Source organism: Drosophila gunungcola, chromosome 3R (assembly GCF_025200985.1).
Source record: "Drosophila gunungcola strain Sukarami chromosome 3R, Dgunungcola_SK_2, whole genome shotgun sequence".
In the NCBI taxonomy this organism is placed as follows: Eukaryota; Metazoa; Arthropoda; class Insecta; order Diptera; family Drosophilidae; genus Drosophila; species Drosophila gunungcola.
This window is the reverse complement of record NC_069139.1, coordinates 8747869-8764145: the sequence shown is the minus strand read 5'-3', so window position 1 is coordinate 8764145 and position 16277 is coordinate 8747869. Positions and strand designations below refer to the sequence as shown.

At 47.8% G+C, this 16277-nt stretch overlaps 5 protein-coding genes across 8 annotated transcripts; 4 read left to right on the top strand and 1 right to left on the bottom strand.

Annotated features, from left to right (window-relative positions):
• The first annotated feature begins 668 nt into the window (after positions 1 to 668).
• Positions 669 to 2703, top strand: LOC128255382 (protein YIF1B-A). 3 transcript variants are annotated; one of them, XM_052984974.1, is made up of 4 exons: positions 669 to 803; positions 1157 to 1722; positions 1780 to 2166; positions 2231 to 2703. In XM_052984974.1, the coding sequence occupies exons 1-4, from the start codon at positions 782 to 784 to the stop codon at positions 2462 to 2464; spliced, it is 1209 nt and encodes a 402-aa protein (XP_052840934.1). In that variant the 5' UTR covers positions 669 to 781; the 3' UTR covers positions 2465 to 2703. The 3 variants fall into 3 exon arrangements, with proteins under 3 accessions (XP_052840934.1, XP_052840918.1, XP_052840926.1); XM_052984958.1 differs by having other exon boundaries at positions 686 to 830; XM_052984966.1 differs by having other exon boundaries at positions 687 to 815.
• A 533-nt stretch (positions 2704 to 3236) lies between these two features.
• LOC128255375 (WD repeat-containing protein 20) lies at positions 3237 to 9249 on the bottom strand. The gene is made up of 4 exons (XM_052984946.1): positions 8141 to 9249; positions 6626 to 6814; positions 4533 to 6554; positions 3237 to 3801 (listed from the first exon to the last, which is right to left on the bottom strand). Exons 1-4 carry the CDS (start codon positions 8723 to 8725, stop codon positions 3742 to 3744), a joined length of 2856 nt encoding a protein of 951 aa, XP_052840906.1. The 5' UTR covers positions 8726 to 9249; the 3' UTR covers positions 3237 to 3741.
• Positions 9250 to 10025: 776 nt separating this feature from the next.
• On the top strand, positions 10026 to 10791 carry LOC128263712 (uncharacterized). The gene is made up of 2 exons (XM_052998804.1): positions 10026 to 10177; positions 10236 to 10791. Exons 1-2 carry the CDS (start codon positions 10165 to 10167, stop codon positions 10541 to 10543), a joined length of 321 nt encoding a protein of 106 aa, XP_052854764.1. The 5' UTR covers positions 10026 to 10164; the 3' UTR covers positions 10544 to 10791.
• A 1152-nt stretch (positions 10792 to 11943) lies between these two features.
• LOC128257577 (uncharacterized) lies at positions 11944 to 14547 on the top strand. 2 transcript variants are annotated; one of them, XM_052988644.1, is made up of 2 exons: positions 11944 to 12064; positions 14222 to 14547. In XM_052988644.1, the coding sequence occupies exon 2, from the start codon at positions 14224 to 14226 to the stop codon at positions 14482 to 14484; it is 261 nt and encodes an 86-aa protein (XP_052844604.1). In that variant the 5' UTR covers positions 11944 to 12064; positions 14222 to 14223; the 3' UTR covers positions 14485 to 14547. The 2 variants fall into 2 exon arrangements, with proteins under 2 accessions (XP_052844604.1, XP_052844613.1); XM_052988653.1 differs by having other exon boundaries at positions 11950 to 12134.
• Positions 13141 to 13579, top strand: LOC128257568 (uncharacterized). Its single transcript, XM_052988632.1, has one exon. The coding sequence runs from the start codon at positions 13180 to 13182 to the stop codon at positions 13489 to 13491; it is 312 nt and encodes a 103-aa protein (XP_052844592.1). The 5' UTR covers positions 13141 to 13179; the 3' UTR covers positions 13492 to 13579.
• Positions 14548 to 16277: the final 1730 nt, after the last annotated feature.

The following is a 16277-nucleotide window of genomic DNA, read 5'->3' as shown; positions in this document are numbered from 1 at the left end:
GCAACACTGGCCTTGGTTATATCCAAACATCGATCCAGTTCGATAGGCAAACATATTTATCGAACCAGTCGATGCACATATTTAGATCAGTTAGGGTATTCCCTAAATGACGAATCCGCAGACTTCAAGATACATTTTTAGCCTATAAGGGATTTACACAAATGTTTCCTATTGAGACAGATGTTTGATATCTGTCCGGCGATACTAAACTATTTTTTTCTTTTATTTTTAAGTCAAATTTCATTTATTTTAAGTTAATTACCATTAAAAATTAAAGTATGCTATAAATATCATTTATCAGAGAACAATACATATGTACTTTTTGTTAATTCCGTTTCTATTCTGGAAAAAGTTCAAATTATGATTATAGGATACTACGATTCCCTTCGTTTTATGGTTTTAAAATTTTGTTTATGACTTAAAACAATCAATTATGAGGCCCATAAAAAATTTAATTGATGATTAGCTAAGTTTGGTTTGTTTTTAAATTTAAAATATTTTTCACCAGTAAACTTATAACAAATAAAGGTGATAAATGTATTTATTTGGAAATCCAAAGAATACCAGGTGTCACACGGTTTTTTTGGTTTTAAAAGTGATGAATGTCTTCGGTCCGATAGACAGACGCGACAATCAAATCGAAAAAAAAGTTGCCAAGTTACCAGTGTGACCAGTTGTTGATGGCGACATTCTCCCTAGAAAGAGAAACGGGCACACTGCGCCAATCGTATGGTGATGTGTTAAAACCAAAATTTTGAATACAATTCACGGATCCAGGAAGATGAACTACAATCCGAGCGCGGGTATGCGGAACCGTAAGTGGGAGAACTGTAAGGATCAGGCTACGCAAGCAAGTATACCCGAAGGAAGCCCGGTGCAGCCACTCCGGAAGCTCCATATCCGCCGACCGGAATCCAGAGGCAGCCGGAGTGCTGGCACTGTTACACCGTTATACGTTACCCCTACCGTTTTGTGATCCGCTCCTGCCACCGCCCACTGACCTCCGCATCCCGGCTCCCGCCTCCCGTTTTTGTGCTGTGCCCGAATTTCTGTTTCGTGCTGCGTGTGTAGCTTGATTGCCTGTGTTTCCCCGCTTACCCAATTGCCTCGCCAAGATCCTCCGGCACTAACCCACGGTTGCTCTATCCCAAAATAGCCCCAGCTGCCGGTCGTCCAAGGCCACCGAAACGTGTCAGCGATGTGAACGCCATGGGCCCCACGGCCCCGATGATGGGCGGTGGCGCCACCTTCATGGCCCCGCCAGCCGGCCCTGGAATGCTGGACCCCAATATGTACGGAGCACCGGCTCCGGCGCCGGTCAACAGCTACGGCTTTGACACCAATCTCGGCTTTGACCAGCCATCGCAGCACATGCAGCAGCAGCAGCATCCACCACAACAGCAAACAGGTTATGGCTACGGAGCACCACCCCAGCCTCAGCAAGCGGCCGCTCCGCCCGCCTTCGGAATGGGCGCTTCACAGCCGGGTGGCCAGGCACCCCTGCCCACTGGACAGTACCCACAGTTCGCCATGTTCCAGCAGCCCATCGTCCAGGACATGGCCATGCAGTACGGCCAGCGGCTGGCGGATCAGGGCAAGCAGCTGGTGGAGAACCAGTTTGAGAAGTGGGTGCCCGTGGCCAAGCTCAAGTACTACTTTGCCGTGGACAACGCCTACGTGGGCAGGAAGCTGCGCCTGCTCTTCTTCCCCTACATCCACAAGGTGGGATCTGATCACGTCGGATTTTAAGTCTTCAATTATGATTATAATCCGTTTCAGGACTGGTCCCTGAGGTACGACCAAGAACATCCAGTGCAGCCACGCTACGATGTCAATGCCCCGGATCTCTATCTGCCCACCATGGGCTACATCACGTACGTGATCGTAGCGGGTCTGCTGCTGGGCATGCAGAAGCGCTTCTCGCCGGAGCAGCTCGGCATCCAGGCATCCAGCGCCATGGCCTACAGCATTTTCGAGTTGGTCATCTACTCCATAGCCCTGTACGTGATGAATGTGAAGACGAGCTTGAAGACCCTGGATCTGCTGGCCTTCACGGGCTATAAGTACGTGAATATAGTCGTCTGCCTAATGGCCAGCACGCTGTTTTTCAAATCTGGCTACTTTATAGCGCTGGCCTACACCAGTTTCTCCTTCGGCTTTTTCTTGGTGAGTTCGGTTTAAAAATATTTATTTCAAGGTGGATAAACAATACTATCTTGTTTCCTCCCAGTTGCGCACCCTGCGGACGAAGCTGCTGCAGGACAATTCACCAGCTGCCCCCAGCGGAGCCATTAACTACGATCCCTACGGGAATCCGCAGCAGTTCGACTACAGCGGCGGGAAAAAGCGAAAGCTCTACTTCCTGTTCATGGTCGTCGTGGGCCAGGCCCTGTTCGCCTTTCTGCTCTCCAAGCACTTGTATCTGCCCGAGGCGGATGTGCTGGCGATGCCCAAGACCTTCTAACCACCAGGCTTGATAGATTAATTTGCCGACTCCTCCTTGGGTTAACCGGGATCGGGTTCGTTCCGGAGGCCAAGGTTAAGTCATTTCCAGCATGTCAAATCCCCTCAGTTGTAGTTGTAGTGTGGTAGAAGCGATCAACTGAGATTCGCGCGAGATAAGCATATTTTTGTTAGTAACGAAACACATTTTATAAATAAATACCAGCTACTAATCGAATTTTTTATATAATTTTATTGAAATTTTAGTCTCTTTTACTGTAACGTGTTCTTGGTTGGTTGGTTGGTTGCTTGCTCTGCTCTGCTCATTGTTAACTTATTGGCTAACTTCGCAAATTGCCGCTAGTTTATCCTGGTTCGTTATAAAATATATGTGTTGTTGAGTGTCTGGCTGTATGAAATGTTTGCTGTGGTTTCAGATTTCAGTTAGCCGATTTCCGACTACCGGTTCCTTTGTCTGCGTCTGCATTTAGTCTAATTTGTTCGGCTGTTGTCTCTGCGTCAGCATGCTAAAACGTTGCACTCGGCTTGCATCAAAAAATAAAAGGCATACGAATCCTTAGTAATAGTAATGATAACAGTTCCTACTTTAAGTTAGTTCGTGAGTTTACATAGTTAGATAGTTCGTCGTTGGTTAGTTGGGGGCTTCGACTGCAACTCAGTCAGTACATAGCACAGTGTGAAAAATCGTCCTTTTCTCGTACAAATTCGCTAGCTTAACTCTTGGGCCTTGATTCCCTCTATTTGATTCTGTTTACTTTAGTTCGCTAATGCAGTTCGCTTCTTCGTTCTCTTGCTTTATTTATCGCGTGTAGTGTAGGCTAGCACTTAGTAAATAGTTATAAACATGCTTTGCTTTGTTTTCAACAAATTCCACGTACTAAAAAAATAATACATTTACAACTAATAATTTAGATTAAACATATACGTTTGTTCTGTTGCCTGATGCTGCGTATAGATCGTAGTTATGTTGTACATAGCTATATATCGTATATATATATATATATATATATATTACGGGTGTACGGTGTGTGTGTGTGTGTGTGTCTGTGTGTGGTTCATAAACTCATTTAGGCTACATTTGGAATACAAAATACGCAACATAAAAAACCTTTAAAACTCTTGCCCCTATCAATAAATTATCGAAATCAATCGCCTAGCTTTAACCTAGATCACCGACTGCTTCTGCTTCTGCTGCTCCTGCTCCCGCTGCTCCTGCTCCTGCTGCACCTGCTGCTTGACAAGATTACGCTGATAGTTTACCAAGTCCACTTTATTGAACTAAATTACCGTCCCGCCGGGCGCCGCTGTCTGGCCAGGAGACAGATGCTGAGGGGCGTGCTGAAAATAAAGACATTTCGTAGTTAATTATACATTTAATAACATTTTGTATATGACATAAGGAGGCCTTTTGAATTTGAATATAAACCGAACGTATCTTGAATCTGCTTTCACATAAAACAGCATTAAACATTTCTATATTACAAACACTGGATCAACTTTATAATAAATACATAATAGATAAATGAAAATAGATAGATATACTTGGCCACGTCACCTCAACCAACTTATAACGGGAACCTCCCACAAATTGGTACAATAGTTGCAAGGAACAACACAATAGGCAAATCCCTGTATCTACAGCTCATACTCATACATTAGCCCTTACTCTCCTACTCTCCTAGGAACAGCATCCTTTAAACCCATTAACCCCATCGACCGTATAGCCCAACCCACCAGAACTAACATATAATTAATTATATCATTCCCACACAAGTCTAACATGTTTTATAAGATATTTACAATGTGAATAACTTAAGCAGCACCGGAAAAGGTAATTTATGTAAAATTTGTAAGCTCAGTAGAGCTGAGCGTCTAAAGCTGCAATGCTTCTAAAATGCTCATTGACAGCTAGTAGTTTTAAATAAAAGATGGAATATAAAAGGGTATAAAAACCATTTATGTATATACTTCTCAGAAACAATGGCATATAAAAATGGTATAGAAACCATTTATAAACTTCTCAGATCCAATAGAAACCCCTAGTATTCTTAGTGGTATGTCAAACTTACCGTGGCATGACCAGGCCTCGCCCAAGTGTAGATAAATCCGTCCTGGCACGCCGTCAGGAAGCAGTCCTCGCGAAAGATCAGCGCCGTCAGCCGCTCGTGGGCGATCTTCTTGCAGACCAGCGGCTCCAGCAGCGGGCACTCGTCGAAGCGCGGGCAGGCGGGCGTTCCGATGAGTTGCATGGGGTCGAAGCTGCTTACGCCGGAGCCAGAACCCGCTCCCGCTCCGGATCCCGACGCTAGGGCGGCCGTGGCCAGCGAGGAGTGGTGCGACGACCGGCCCAGCTTCAGCGATCCAAAGCTGTGCGCCGTCGAGCTGCTCCCGATGGCCCCGGCCGCCCCCGAGTCCAGCGTGCTGGAGTGGCCAAAGTTGGAGGAGCTGCTGTGGTTGCTCTGGCTGTGGTTGCCATGGCTGTGGTTGTGGTTGTTGTGCCCGCCACTGTGGTTGTGCTGGTTGTAGCTCTTCAGCATGCTCATCGCCTTGCGGTGCTGGCGGTGCGCCGTCGAGTGGCTGCCCTCGTAGCCGGCGGCGGCGGCGGCGGCGGCCTTCTTGTCCGAGCTGCTCAGGAAGCTGAAGTTCGAGAGCCGCTGCGTGAGGCTGTTGAAGGCGCTGAAGCCGCTGCCCGAGTTGGACGACTTGTTCGAGCTGTTGGAAGTCTTGCTGTTGTAGCCCGAGGTGGACTGCGTCGTTCGCTGGCCACTCCCACTTCCACTGCCACTTCCGTTTCCGTTTCCGCCCCCACCATCGATGCTGTCCGACTTGGTGGCGCTGATGCAGTTGGGGAACTTGATCGAGTTGCCCGTGCCGTGGTTGCGGCTGTTATGCTTCGTGGAGGTCGTCGCTCCCGCCACCGTTCCCGTTCCAGCCACTCCCGCTCCGGCGCCCGCATTCGAGGACGTGGAGGCGGGAGTGGCGGCCTCGGTGTCGCAGTCGTCGGGCGAGGATTGCGAGGATATCGTGCAGTTGGCGGTGGAGAACTTGCTGGAGCTGCTATTGCTGTGCTCGCCGGCACCGTTGCCTGGACCGCCACCTCCAGCCGTTTCGCGAGCGGGACTGCCGCTGCCCGGTTCCGCCTTCTGGCCAGCCGGCTGACCTGACATGGCCACTGGTCGGATCACCTTGATCTCGTCCTCGGCCTCCGCTTCTTCGTCGAGGCCGCCGTTGAGGTAGCCCCGCTCGCTGTTCGCCCGCTGCCGCAGCGCCAGCGGATGACGCAGCACGTCCTCCGTGATGTCCCACAGGCAGATCTGGGTGTCCTGGCTGACGGAGCCCAGTCGGTAGCTGATGGCCAGCTTGTCCGCCGAGGAGGCGTCCGAGCGGAAGGAGGCCGAGTGGGGTCGATTGCGGGCGGCATGCACGGGCGTGGAGTTGCGGTCGAAGCCGTCGAAGCCGCCGTTGGCCGTGGAGTCGCCGGAGAAACGCGCCTCCCGCGAATTGGAGTACTCGTTCATCTGGTTCTCGTCGTCGCTGAAGTCGCCGCCATCCCAGTTGGTGTACGAGGTGGTGTAGGGGTCGAAGGCCACCACCGACACCCAGGAGCGGTGGCCCTGACCGCGGGCCACCACCCTTCGCTCGTGCAGCGACCACACGGTCACCAGGTCGTCCTCGCCGCCCACCACAATGTACTTGCCGTCGGGCGACCAGCAGACGCACAGGAAGCCGCCGAAGTAGGAGCGCGCGATGCCCAGCAGCTCCATGGTGTCGTAGTGAAAGACGCGCAGGAAGCCGTCCTGGGAGACCACCGCCAGCTGGGAGCCGCACGGCGAGAAGCAGAACTCGTTCACGCAGCAGTTGTCGGTGCTGAAGACCCACTTGTAGAGCGGATTCCTTGTGGTCTTGGCCTTGCAGGTGAGTATCGTGTAGCCGTCGCCCAGCTTGAAGGGCTGGTAGCTTGGCGCGGTGGCGGCGCAGGGCAGCTCCTCGTTGTACAGGTACAGGTGACCTGAGGCGTGGGCGGCGAGGAACAGGTGCGGCGAGTTGGGCAGCCACTTCAAACAGGTCACTTTGGTCTTGTCGATCAGCCGCTGCAACACACACACAAATATTATTATTAGTTTATATATCGAGCTAGTTGGATCGGTTTTGGGATACCCACCTCCTCGTTGAAGAGCTTCCGCACCTCGCGAGGACCCACCTGCGGCGAGACCAGCTGGATCTGGCCCGTGGTGAAGCCCACCAGCAGGGGCGCACCCGTGGGCGTGGCCGCGCTCGCGTTGAAGTCGTGGCAGCTGGGATTGGTGCCCTTGTAGAACTTCTTATCGATCGGCTTGCTCATCTCCGTGCCCTGAAAGTAAGTCAACAAGCGCGTAAGTCACTATCATCGCCTTCTGTTTATCTTGCTCGTTTTGGAGGATGGCACAATGCGTTTCTATTTTGAACTAGAAGTGGTTTAATAAAGCCATTTCGTATCAAATAATATAACTAGGGAAGATGTAACATAATTTGTTTTAAGACTTTGCCAATGGACTTGAAAAAAATAGAATATAACTATCCTGCTGCTTCTAATACTTTAATTTAATCATTTTCCTTGGTATGTGTTTCAGCTTAAAACCAGAAGTTGAATTATGGAATTGAGCTATATAATAAAACGTAGATAAATAATTATCTTAAGTTGCATGTGAACATATAAAACTTTCCTAGCATAAACTACTCAATAACTTTATGGTGCCTACAATAGTAATTAAGAGCATTGCACATTATTGCATGACTTAATAAGAGCTTGTTGATCAAAATTATCCCCATTTTCAAGCTCAAGAGGAGTAACTTGAGAATTATTTTAAGTTTAATTTGAGAAACAGGTGGGACTGGAGACGAATAAACGAAAACGAAAGTAAAAACCGGAACAGGTCCGAATATTTCCCCTTGGCCTGAATTTAAAATAAAAAGTTTACCCCTAGCGAAATGAAATAATCTCGAAAAATTAACACATTCTGGAAGCGGCATGGAAATTAGCAGCTTGTTGGCGGAATCAGGCGGGAAAAGCCAAGGGCAGGCCCTACCGGAGCGATTGCCAAGTTTTCACTAGCAGATAACTATGGCAACAAAGAAGCCAGCTAAAATAAATACAGAGGCAGAATCGCAAGCTGTTGCTGAACAGAATGCCAAAGAATTAGAAACAGCTGCTGGGCAGGGGAAACAAGGCAAACACAAGCGAGGCGATGAGCAACGATGAGTCGAACTGGGAATGCCCTTTCCGACTGTGTATTAGGAACAAAATAAGCCTATTCTTGGCTAATTAAAAGGGCTTTAACTGCATTGGTTAGGTGTCAATGGGACAGTGGCTGAATATGCTGGGCCTAATCAAAAGGTAGGGTAATCTGCCCGGCGGGATGAGCTCAAAGCGCTCATAGCCGACTGCCTTCGGGCGCAATAAACATTCATAGAAACGCCAAACAAGCGAATTGATCATCATGCGCTCGAAGTGGAACAAATTAAGCCCGCTACTGGGGGACACTGAATGCAAATGGCTGGCAAGGTATTCAAGCCCATGCCAGCCAATTGGCTGCTGCAATTGCCTATCTCTGGGGTGATAAGCTGCGGCACCTCCTCCTCCTCCTCCTCCTCTTTCTCCTCTGATCCCCACTTGCTCTGGGATACGGATTCGCCTCACCTTCTTGGCTCCTCGAAAGGAGTAGACATAGAGATCTCTGCCGAAGTTGAAGCAGATGCGGTCGCCGCCCAGCACTTGGCTAGTGGCCACTCCATTCTGGTCCAACACTCCGCCGTTCATCATGGAGTGCATGGAGATGCCTCCGCCCAGCCGGGCATCCACTGTGCTGTTTCCAGCATTACTGCTGCTGCTATTGTTGTTGTGGTTCTGGCTCTGGTTGCTGTGGCTGAAGTGGCTGTCCCCGCCGGCTCCTCCATTGGTAATTGCTGTTGCGCTGGCTCCGGCTGGCCCAGATCCAGATGCTGCTCCCGTCGGCGAGGCTCCTGGCGAGCTGCCATTTGTTGTGGTGGCGGTGGCCGCTCCCGTGGGTGATCCTGCCCCCGTTTCGGTGCCCAACCCACCCTGCGCCGGACTGGGCAGGGTCACCATGGAGACGCGCACCTGCGGCGAGCTCTGGTTGCTACTGTAGCCCACCCGGTTGGGCCGCGAGTACTCGGAGAGGGTCAGCAGGCGGTAGGTGCCCTCGCGGGTGACGAACTGCGTCTTCAGGTCGTCCTTCACACTGGCGTCCAGTTGGTTGGCCATCGCAGGTACTCCGCTGCTGCTGCTGCTGCTGCTCAGCCACTAATCCACCTCCTCCACTCAGCCCATGTGAATGCCAGGTGCCCGAGGTGCTAGTGGTGGCTCTCCCCTTCGCCTGCCCACCAGAAATCGTTAGTTCTTGCCACTAATTAACCGCCGTGGGGTTGGGCTTGCCCTTTTCTTGTTATAATTAGATTTGATTCCTTCACTACACCGACTTTCGGGGGGCTCTGCTTCTGCTGTTGTTGTTACTGCCTTTGGAGCTGCGTTTTCCTAGTTTTCTGTCCACTGCGGTGGTTGCCTGCATCACGACGCGGTGGCGGCGGAGTGGGGGTGACGGGGCGGTTATCGCATCGGCCGCACGCTCACTTTTATTCCGCACAAATTACTTAATTTATTTCTAATTTCTGATTGGGATTCTGAACAGTGTGGCTGCCGCTTCATCCGCCCAGAATACCAAGGGCTGGCCAGAGTGGTCGGGAGGGGCGTGGATTGCTGTCGCTCTGAGAACTGGTCATACTGATTGTAAAGGAATGCGGCTTTCTTTGTTTTTCAACTGAGTTGTTTGAGTTATAACAATTATGCTGTAGCAGGCAAATCTAAGTGTCTGCATAAAAAGTTGTGCAAAAAAAATCAACAATATTGCTACCAGTTATCAACACACGTTGCCAGACTGCCAAAAATAGCTGTGCAACGGCGTTGCCAGACTATACAAACTAGCTATCTGTTGATGATGGGCAGCACTGAATTCTTTGGCGGGAGATTTGAATTTATTAAGATTGAATTTTAATTTCGAAATAGTCAATTATTGTATTATTAACCATGCTAAGGGCTTTTTTTTTATTATACTGTTCTATAAACTTCTTTTGAAAGTTAATTTTTCCTTATTAGTTTTCCTTTTATAACTTTTCCATTATTGATGTTCTTTCCCTGTCAATGGGCAAACCAAAGAAATAAATAACGTTAGACAGAATCCAATGGCAGTGACTTGCTATATTCCAGTAACTGACAGCATGTGTATGTGTATGTGTGTGTGGTGTTAGCCGGAAATGCATTTGGCATGTCCTGCGAAATTGGCCAGTGAAGGAGAAGAATGGGAAAATGAAGCTGCTTCTTTGGTGCTTTTCCGCCTTTTGCTCGCTCTATTTTCTTGTTACTTTACACTGCCAATTGTATTAGAGTTATCTGCTAAATCTCGTTTCAGACATATGTCTTTTGTCTTGGCATTGTCACCCGAGGAATTCCCCTTCAGCTTAGATGGGCCAAGTGGGACGAACCGAGAACCGACTGCTGCCGAGATGGGCAAACAATTGGCGACCTCGGCGGGCACATCGAACTCGAATCAATCAAGAGCGATTGATAAGAAGGGCCACTTGACGGTAGAAAGTTTCCTATAAATACGACAGATGCCGGGCAGCGAACCACCCACAAACTCGTAAGCCATGCGTCTGCCAGGTGAGTCTGTTCAGTCAAAAGTAGCTTCCCCAAACTAAAGCTGATTATATCCGATTAGCCCTCCTTTGGCCACTGGCCTGCTGCCTGGTGATGCTTCTGCTTCCGTCCGGAACTCGCTCGCAGTGCAATGATACTCACCAGCCGGGATGTCTCCACAAGGCGGAGCTGAATATCTCCCAGCGCCATTGTCTGGACCCCACGAAGTACTGGCTCTGCACAGCCATTGGCCAGGAAGCCCAGCTCAAGAAGTGTCAGGCTAATACAGGATTCGATCAGGACCTCAACGCCTGCGTGCCTTGGGTCGCTTGGGTTTGGCAGCCTTGTATCGAGCCGCCCAGTCGTCCACCCGGCTGGACACCCTGTTAAAAAGTATATTGGATTTGGTTCCCTAAATGCATTTCTAAATACATTTCTATACTTGAATGTAGTAACTTACTTTTTGAGTTATTGTCACGTAACATTATTTTTGCTTCTTAATATGTCATTTCTCCGATGAGTGATTCTTCTGACAATATATACCATCAATTAAATTATGGCTTTATAAACAAATTATTTCAAATAAGTTCTATTTGACAGAGGCAACAAATATAATATACGCTTTTTGGTAATTTTAAGGCTGATTAAAATATTTTCGTGCTGGCTAAACAGCCTGCTAAAACACAATAACAAATCAACCTCCCATGCAAGCAAATGGGTTAATAATGCATGCATGCTAATTTATTAGAGTTTTATGTTCATCTATTTGTAAAATAATGTGTGTATCAATGCAAAACAATAATCCATTGGGGCTTAAAACGCAAAATTTGTAACATAATCTGAATTATATTTATTCCGCAGAATATAAATATATAAATAAAATATAAATGTTGATGATGATGATATGTTTTTAAATAAAGGCAATTTACCCATAATTTTTGAAGCTAAAATTGTAGAATATGTCTGTTTATGTTTCCTAAATTTAACAATTTATTATACGTAATTTTTACTAGAAAACATATACATCGGTTTGTTTGGCCTGCATTCGTTTGCACTCAGACTAAAAATTATGTCATTGAGATTGTCAGACCTATTTGTGTTTGAAATGCCAAAAATGAAAAGAAACTAAATGTAGCAATTATTTTTGTAGTGCATCCAAAGCTAATAAGGGAAACGACGTGAATGTGTCAATTAGGTTGCTTGCTTAGCCGGTGCCAAATATTTGTGAGGCAGTATATCTCCAGCTCCCCCAGTTCCCCTCCACTTAGTCGTATATCTGGGCAATGTCAAGAGCAAGATTCTCGAGAGCGATAAGTCGCATATCTCGGCTGGCGGCGTGAATCACACATACTTATGATATGCAGCACTCTTTTCTCTCAGTGCCCGGATGGCGGAGAGGGCCGAGTGGGCTGAGTGTATTTTTATGGCATCGGCGGTGTGATGATCTGCCGATAGCCAGTTGCAATTACAATTGCAATTGTTTACGTGCGGCTTCTGACGGCAGTTAAGCGGCCCCGAATGACAGGCCACGCCCCCCTCTATGGGGGAGGGGGGCGGTGGGCGGTGGTCAATTGGAGTTCGGTTGCCAGCCAAAGCATTTCTCATAAATCAATATGTCAGGGCAGCAGCATGTCCTGTGCTCCCAGTCAACAGTTGGCCACCTCTGCCCACACTCTCTTTCGCTGGCAATAAGTTGCATTCGCACTTGCACTTGCACTTGCACTTGCATATGCACTACTATATTTTTGATGCGCTCGCCCGTGCATTTGGTGCGGGCATTTTATTTCATTTCATTTCATTTCATTTCACAGTTGTCAGTCAAACGCTTTGTCAGGCCGGCGAGCACATCAATAAGCGGCAAAAAACACGATTCAATCGCAATTTTATTTCTCGCATTTTGGTGTCGTGCGTGTAAGAGCCAACAAAATATTTGCATGTAAAAGAATTTTCCGCCAGCCGAGCAGAGCGCAAAAAGGAAGAGGTGAAAATTGTGAAATGAAATTTTAGCATACGTGACGTATACGCAATACATTTAATTGCATTGAACGCTTACTTTGTTTTCCCATTCCGCTCAATCCAAGAATGCAAGAATGTTTTAAAGTGAGAAGCGTCAGTGGTTGGTTTAAATCAGGACTTAATTCCCTACCTGCGTGCAGCCAAAATAATGGCCTTGTCTTTGAAAATCTCAAAATACTCGGGAAATGCTACAAATGCCACAAGAATTAGCATAAATCACTGGGGGGCACTGGGACAAGGACAGCGGAGCAAAGTGGGATTTTTGCAGTCAGCCAAGCGCTGTTACCGTCCCGGTAGCTTCATTTAATGGCAGACATTAATAACCCGATTTAATTTATGGCCCCAAACTAACAAAAGCCCAATCCGCAAAACTGAGTAACAAAGGACAGGGGGGTGGGGGGAGGCCAAAGAGGGCGGAATGGCGAAAAGGAGGCCTTTTCCCGACTGCAGCGCTGTGCAGTGCAGTGCGGCAATTACTCAAGTGCGCCAGGACCTAATGTGGCTTAAGGCGCTAGGAGGGAGCTGCTCCCCTTCGTCCGCCGCTGAGCCAGGTGAAATTTGTTGGCCCAGCTCCCAAAAATGCCTTTGAGGCAGTGTTTTGAATTAATTAGCCAGCGTTGGCATTGGCCAAGGCAACACAAAGTGGCTGCTCCGCTTGTTTGCGGCCTGCCCGGCTATCTCTGGAAATAATTTACAGCTGCCGTTGATGTCATGAATATGCAAGCAGCCGGTTGGCTGGGATGAGTGGCTGGCTGGGATGTGGATGTGGGAGTGGGTGTGAGCCCACCTGGACAGCTCTTAGCCAGTGACTGGAGCGGAAGAAACAACAGTGGGGCAAACAAACAGAGCCATAAACTGCCTGCGAAATGGCAAACAAAGTGGGGTGATTCCAGATGAGCTTATCGCGAGCACAGTTCCGCTCGATAAGATTTCGGTCTTCCGTGGAGTGTATAAAAAGTGGACCCGGAATTAGCATAGGTCAGTCCAACGAGAGCATCCCCCAGCACAAGATGAAGTTCCTGCCCCTGTTCGCTGTGTTCCTGATCCTCGCCTGCTCCTCCCTTTGCCATGGAGCCGCTGTGGCCAAGCCCACTGGTCAGCCTGGCTGCCAAACGGAAGAGGAACTGACGGTGGCCTTCTATCCCCACTTCTACCTGAAGAGCTCCTTCTGGATTTGCTCCACCCAGGGCGTTCCGGCCACCCTCGGCCAGTGTCCCATTCCCACCGCCTGGCTGGACTCCGTCAAGGCCTGTGTGCCCTGGCCCCAGTGGACCTGGTCACCCACCGCCCTTCCGCCCAGTCAGCCCGAAATTGCTGCCTAGAACTGGAATTAAACAAATCAAATGCTTACAAAATAATTGAAGTAAGCGGCAATATTAAAAAGAAAAAAGCTCTTACAACTCTGCCAAATATTTTTCTAAAATATTTGCCAAATTGTTTTTGTAATAAAGACATAGCCGGCAATGGAATATTTTAGCACACAACTATTTTTTTAGCATGTCTAAACCGCAAGTTTCAAATCATTTCAGCAAATGGTTACCTTAGCAACTAACTTTTATCAGAAAAACTAAGCTGAGGCAAATATTATAGCTGTAATGTGGTGAAGATTAGTAAGTCAGCTAGGGATCTAGTTGATTTATTTACTGGCGTTTAATTTGCTGCATGTTTTTTGGACAATAACATGATAATAAAATGGCTCTTTTGTAATCATTAATCATGGAGGTTAAACTTTAGTTTCTCGACTTTCCTCTTTATTTATAATAATCAATTAGTTTAATTAATCAATTATACTGATTGGAAAGGCACACATTCAATCATGTTTAATGCTGTTTTATTGGTTATTGAACAAGTATCCTGATTTACTTTTGACTGGGAATATTATTTTCAAATAAGAGTTTTGTTTTCTAAGAAAACTGTGATGCATCTTTGCTTATGGAAGCATTTACATTAATAAAATTGGATTTACGTATTTATTTCCGGATAGTTGGGTTCATAATTAACCGAAAAATATGTTCCTTAATTCTGATACTTTCACTGATCTCCCAATTTCAGCCATGTCCGGACGGGACTACAACGGGGAGCCTGGCTGCCGCAGCCCGGAGGAGCTGCATCAGAGCTTCCGTCACTTCTGGGACCCCACCGCCTTCTGGCAGTGCGGTGGAGCAGGAAAGGGGTCGGGGGAGCGGGATCATCCCGCCCAGCTGCGCCACTGCCCCGCCAACGAGCTCTTCTACGACCGGGAGCGCAAGTGCGTGAAGTGGAAGGACTGGCAGTGGACCGAGCCGCAGGATCCGCCCACAAAGCCGCACAAATAAAACAGCGCACATGTATTGAAACAAATTGTCGAAAATATAATTAAAAAGCGCTTTTCGATTTTTGCCCGGGTGAGTGCTGGTTAATTTATGCGTGGACTGGTGCCCGAGCTCGAGGATGGGGGCTGGAATATAAGCCGCTTTCGGGAGCGGTATTCTGCCCTGCATGTTGATGCTGGCGGGGATTTGCTCTTGTTTTTTGGGGGCGCCATACGTGCAACAATTATGAAATGTGTGTGTGGCCCAGCCACCCATCGTCACCCATCGCCACCCACTTCGCTTGGACCCTCTGTTTGTTTGCGCAATTTGGTAAATTGACATGACGGCAATTTCCCATGGCCAGGGCCTCGTTGAGCTGCAAGGACTTAACTTCGCTTGCTAGTTTTAATAATTTTTAATTAGCTGCAGCCGAAAGCTCTCAAATGGACAAACAAAATGTGTAGCCAGCTTTGCGGCCATTTCGGGTACCCATTATTTTTCCCGCTTTTGGCCGTCTAATGTAATTGCGCCAAATTTGTGTTGTGTTCCAATTAAATTGAAAATTAAGCGCTTTTAAAGCGGAAAGCGAGTTTTATTGTATTTGAATTTAGAGCAAAAGTGTGTGCTTCGTGCGATCCAGCATTTTTCCCGTCCTTTTCCGTTGCAACGCAGCTGTGGCAAAGCGGTAATCTTTGTTTTTGTTTTCGTTTGGCTTTCAGCTTTCCGTGTGTGCGCTTTTTTTTCCTTTTTTTTTTTTTTTTGTTTGAAGCCCCACAATTTGATATACACAAATCGATTTACTTGCGCATGCAAATAGCTTTATTTGCTTAGCGGTGAAGGAGGAGCAAGACAGCGGCATAAAGGACAAAAGAGGACAGGACAGAAAGAACAGAAACTGTTAACAAAAAGTCGACAGCGTCGGGCTTGGCTCAGCAGCCAAACAAATTTGCATAAATCGCAGTTGGTAGCACACAACACAGCCAGCACACACGCCCCCATCTTGCCACCCACACATGTGCTTATTCACACTTACAGCTACACATATATGTGTATGCGTATGTGTGTGTGTGGAGATATATATTCTGATCCAAAGCGACACAGCCATCGACATCGCCATCGACACGAAGTGAAAGGGGCAAGGACTAAGTGCATGCTTAAGTGTTTTCTTTTCTATTTACGTGCCACGACGTTGGAGTGAGCAGCAGTGTCGTTTGTGTGCTCTGTTGCGGCTTGTGTGCAACCAAACCACCCAACCACCCATCCGCTCAATCACCCACTCACCTCCACCCCCACTGCTTATGTAAATCAAGGTAAACAGAAATCTGTTACAGCATGATACCATTACAATGACATGCAACGGACCCTAGTCGACGAAACACACGACACAGGCCACACCCCTTAAGCCCCCAAGAACCCCAACTTAGCCAGGCCAAAAGCAACACAGAGTAAACTAGATACTTATACACGTGTCTCATATTGACTGCGATATGTTATACAAATGAGATATTGATGCTTCACCATTACAACTCGGTCTACAACAACAGGCCGCCGCCCATTCAGCCATTCAGCCAGCCAGACAGCCTCGTCCTCGAGTGACAGCAAACAACGGGAATAGGAACAGGACTAGGGCAACATCAGCAACAGCAACATCAGCAGCAGCAACAGCAGCAACATCAGCAGCAGAAGCAGAAACCACTGCACGAAAACTCGACGTAGAGGGAGTGATAGCCTTCAAAGTCCCAGATCAGCCTGTGGGCACACGAATTGTTTAACCCATTATATATTACATTTTATTTAGTATTAGTATCGAGTATTTC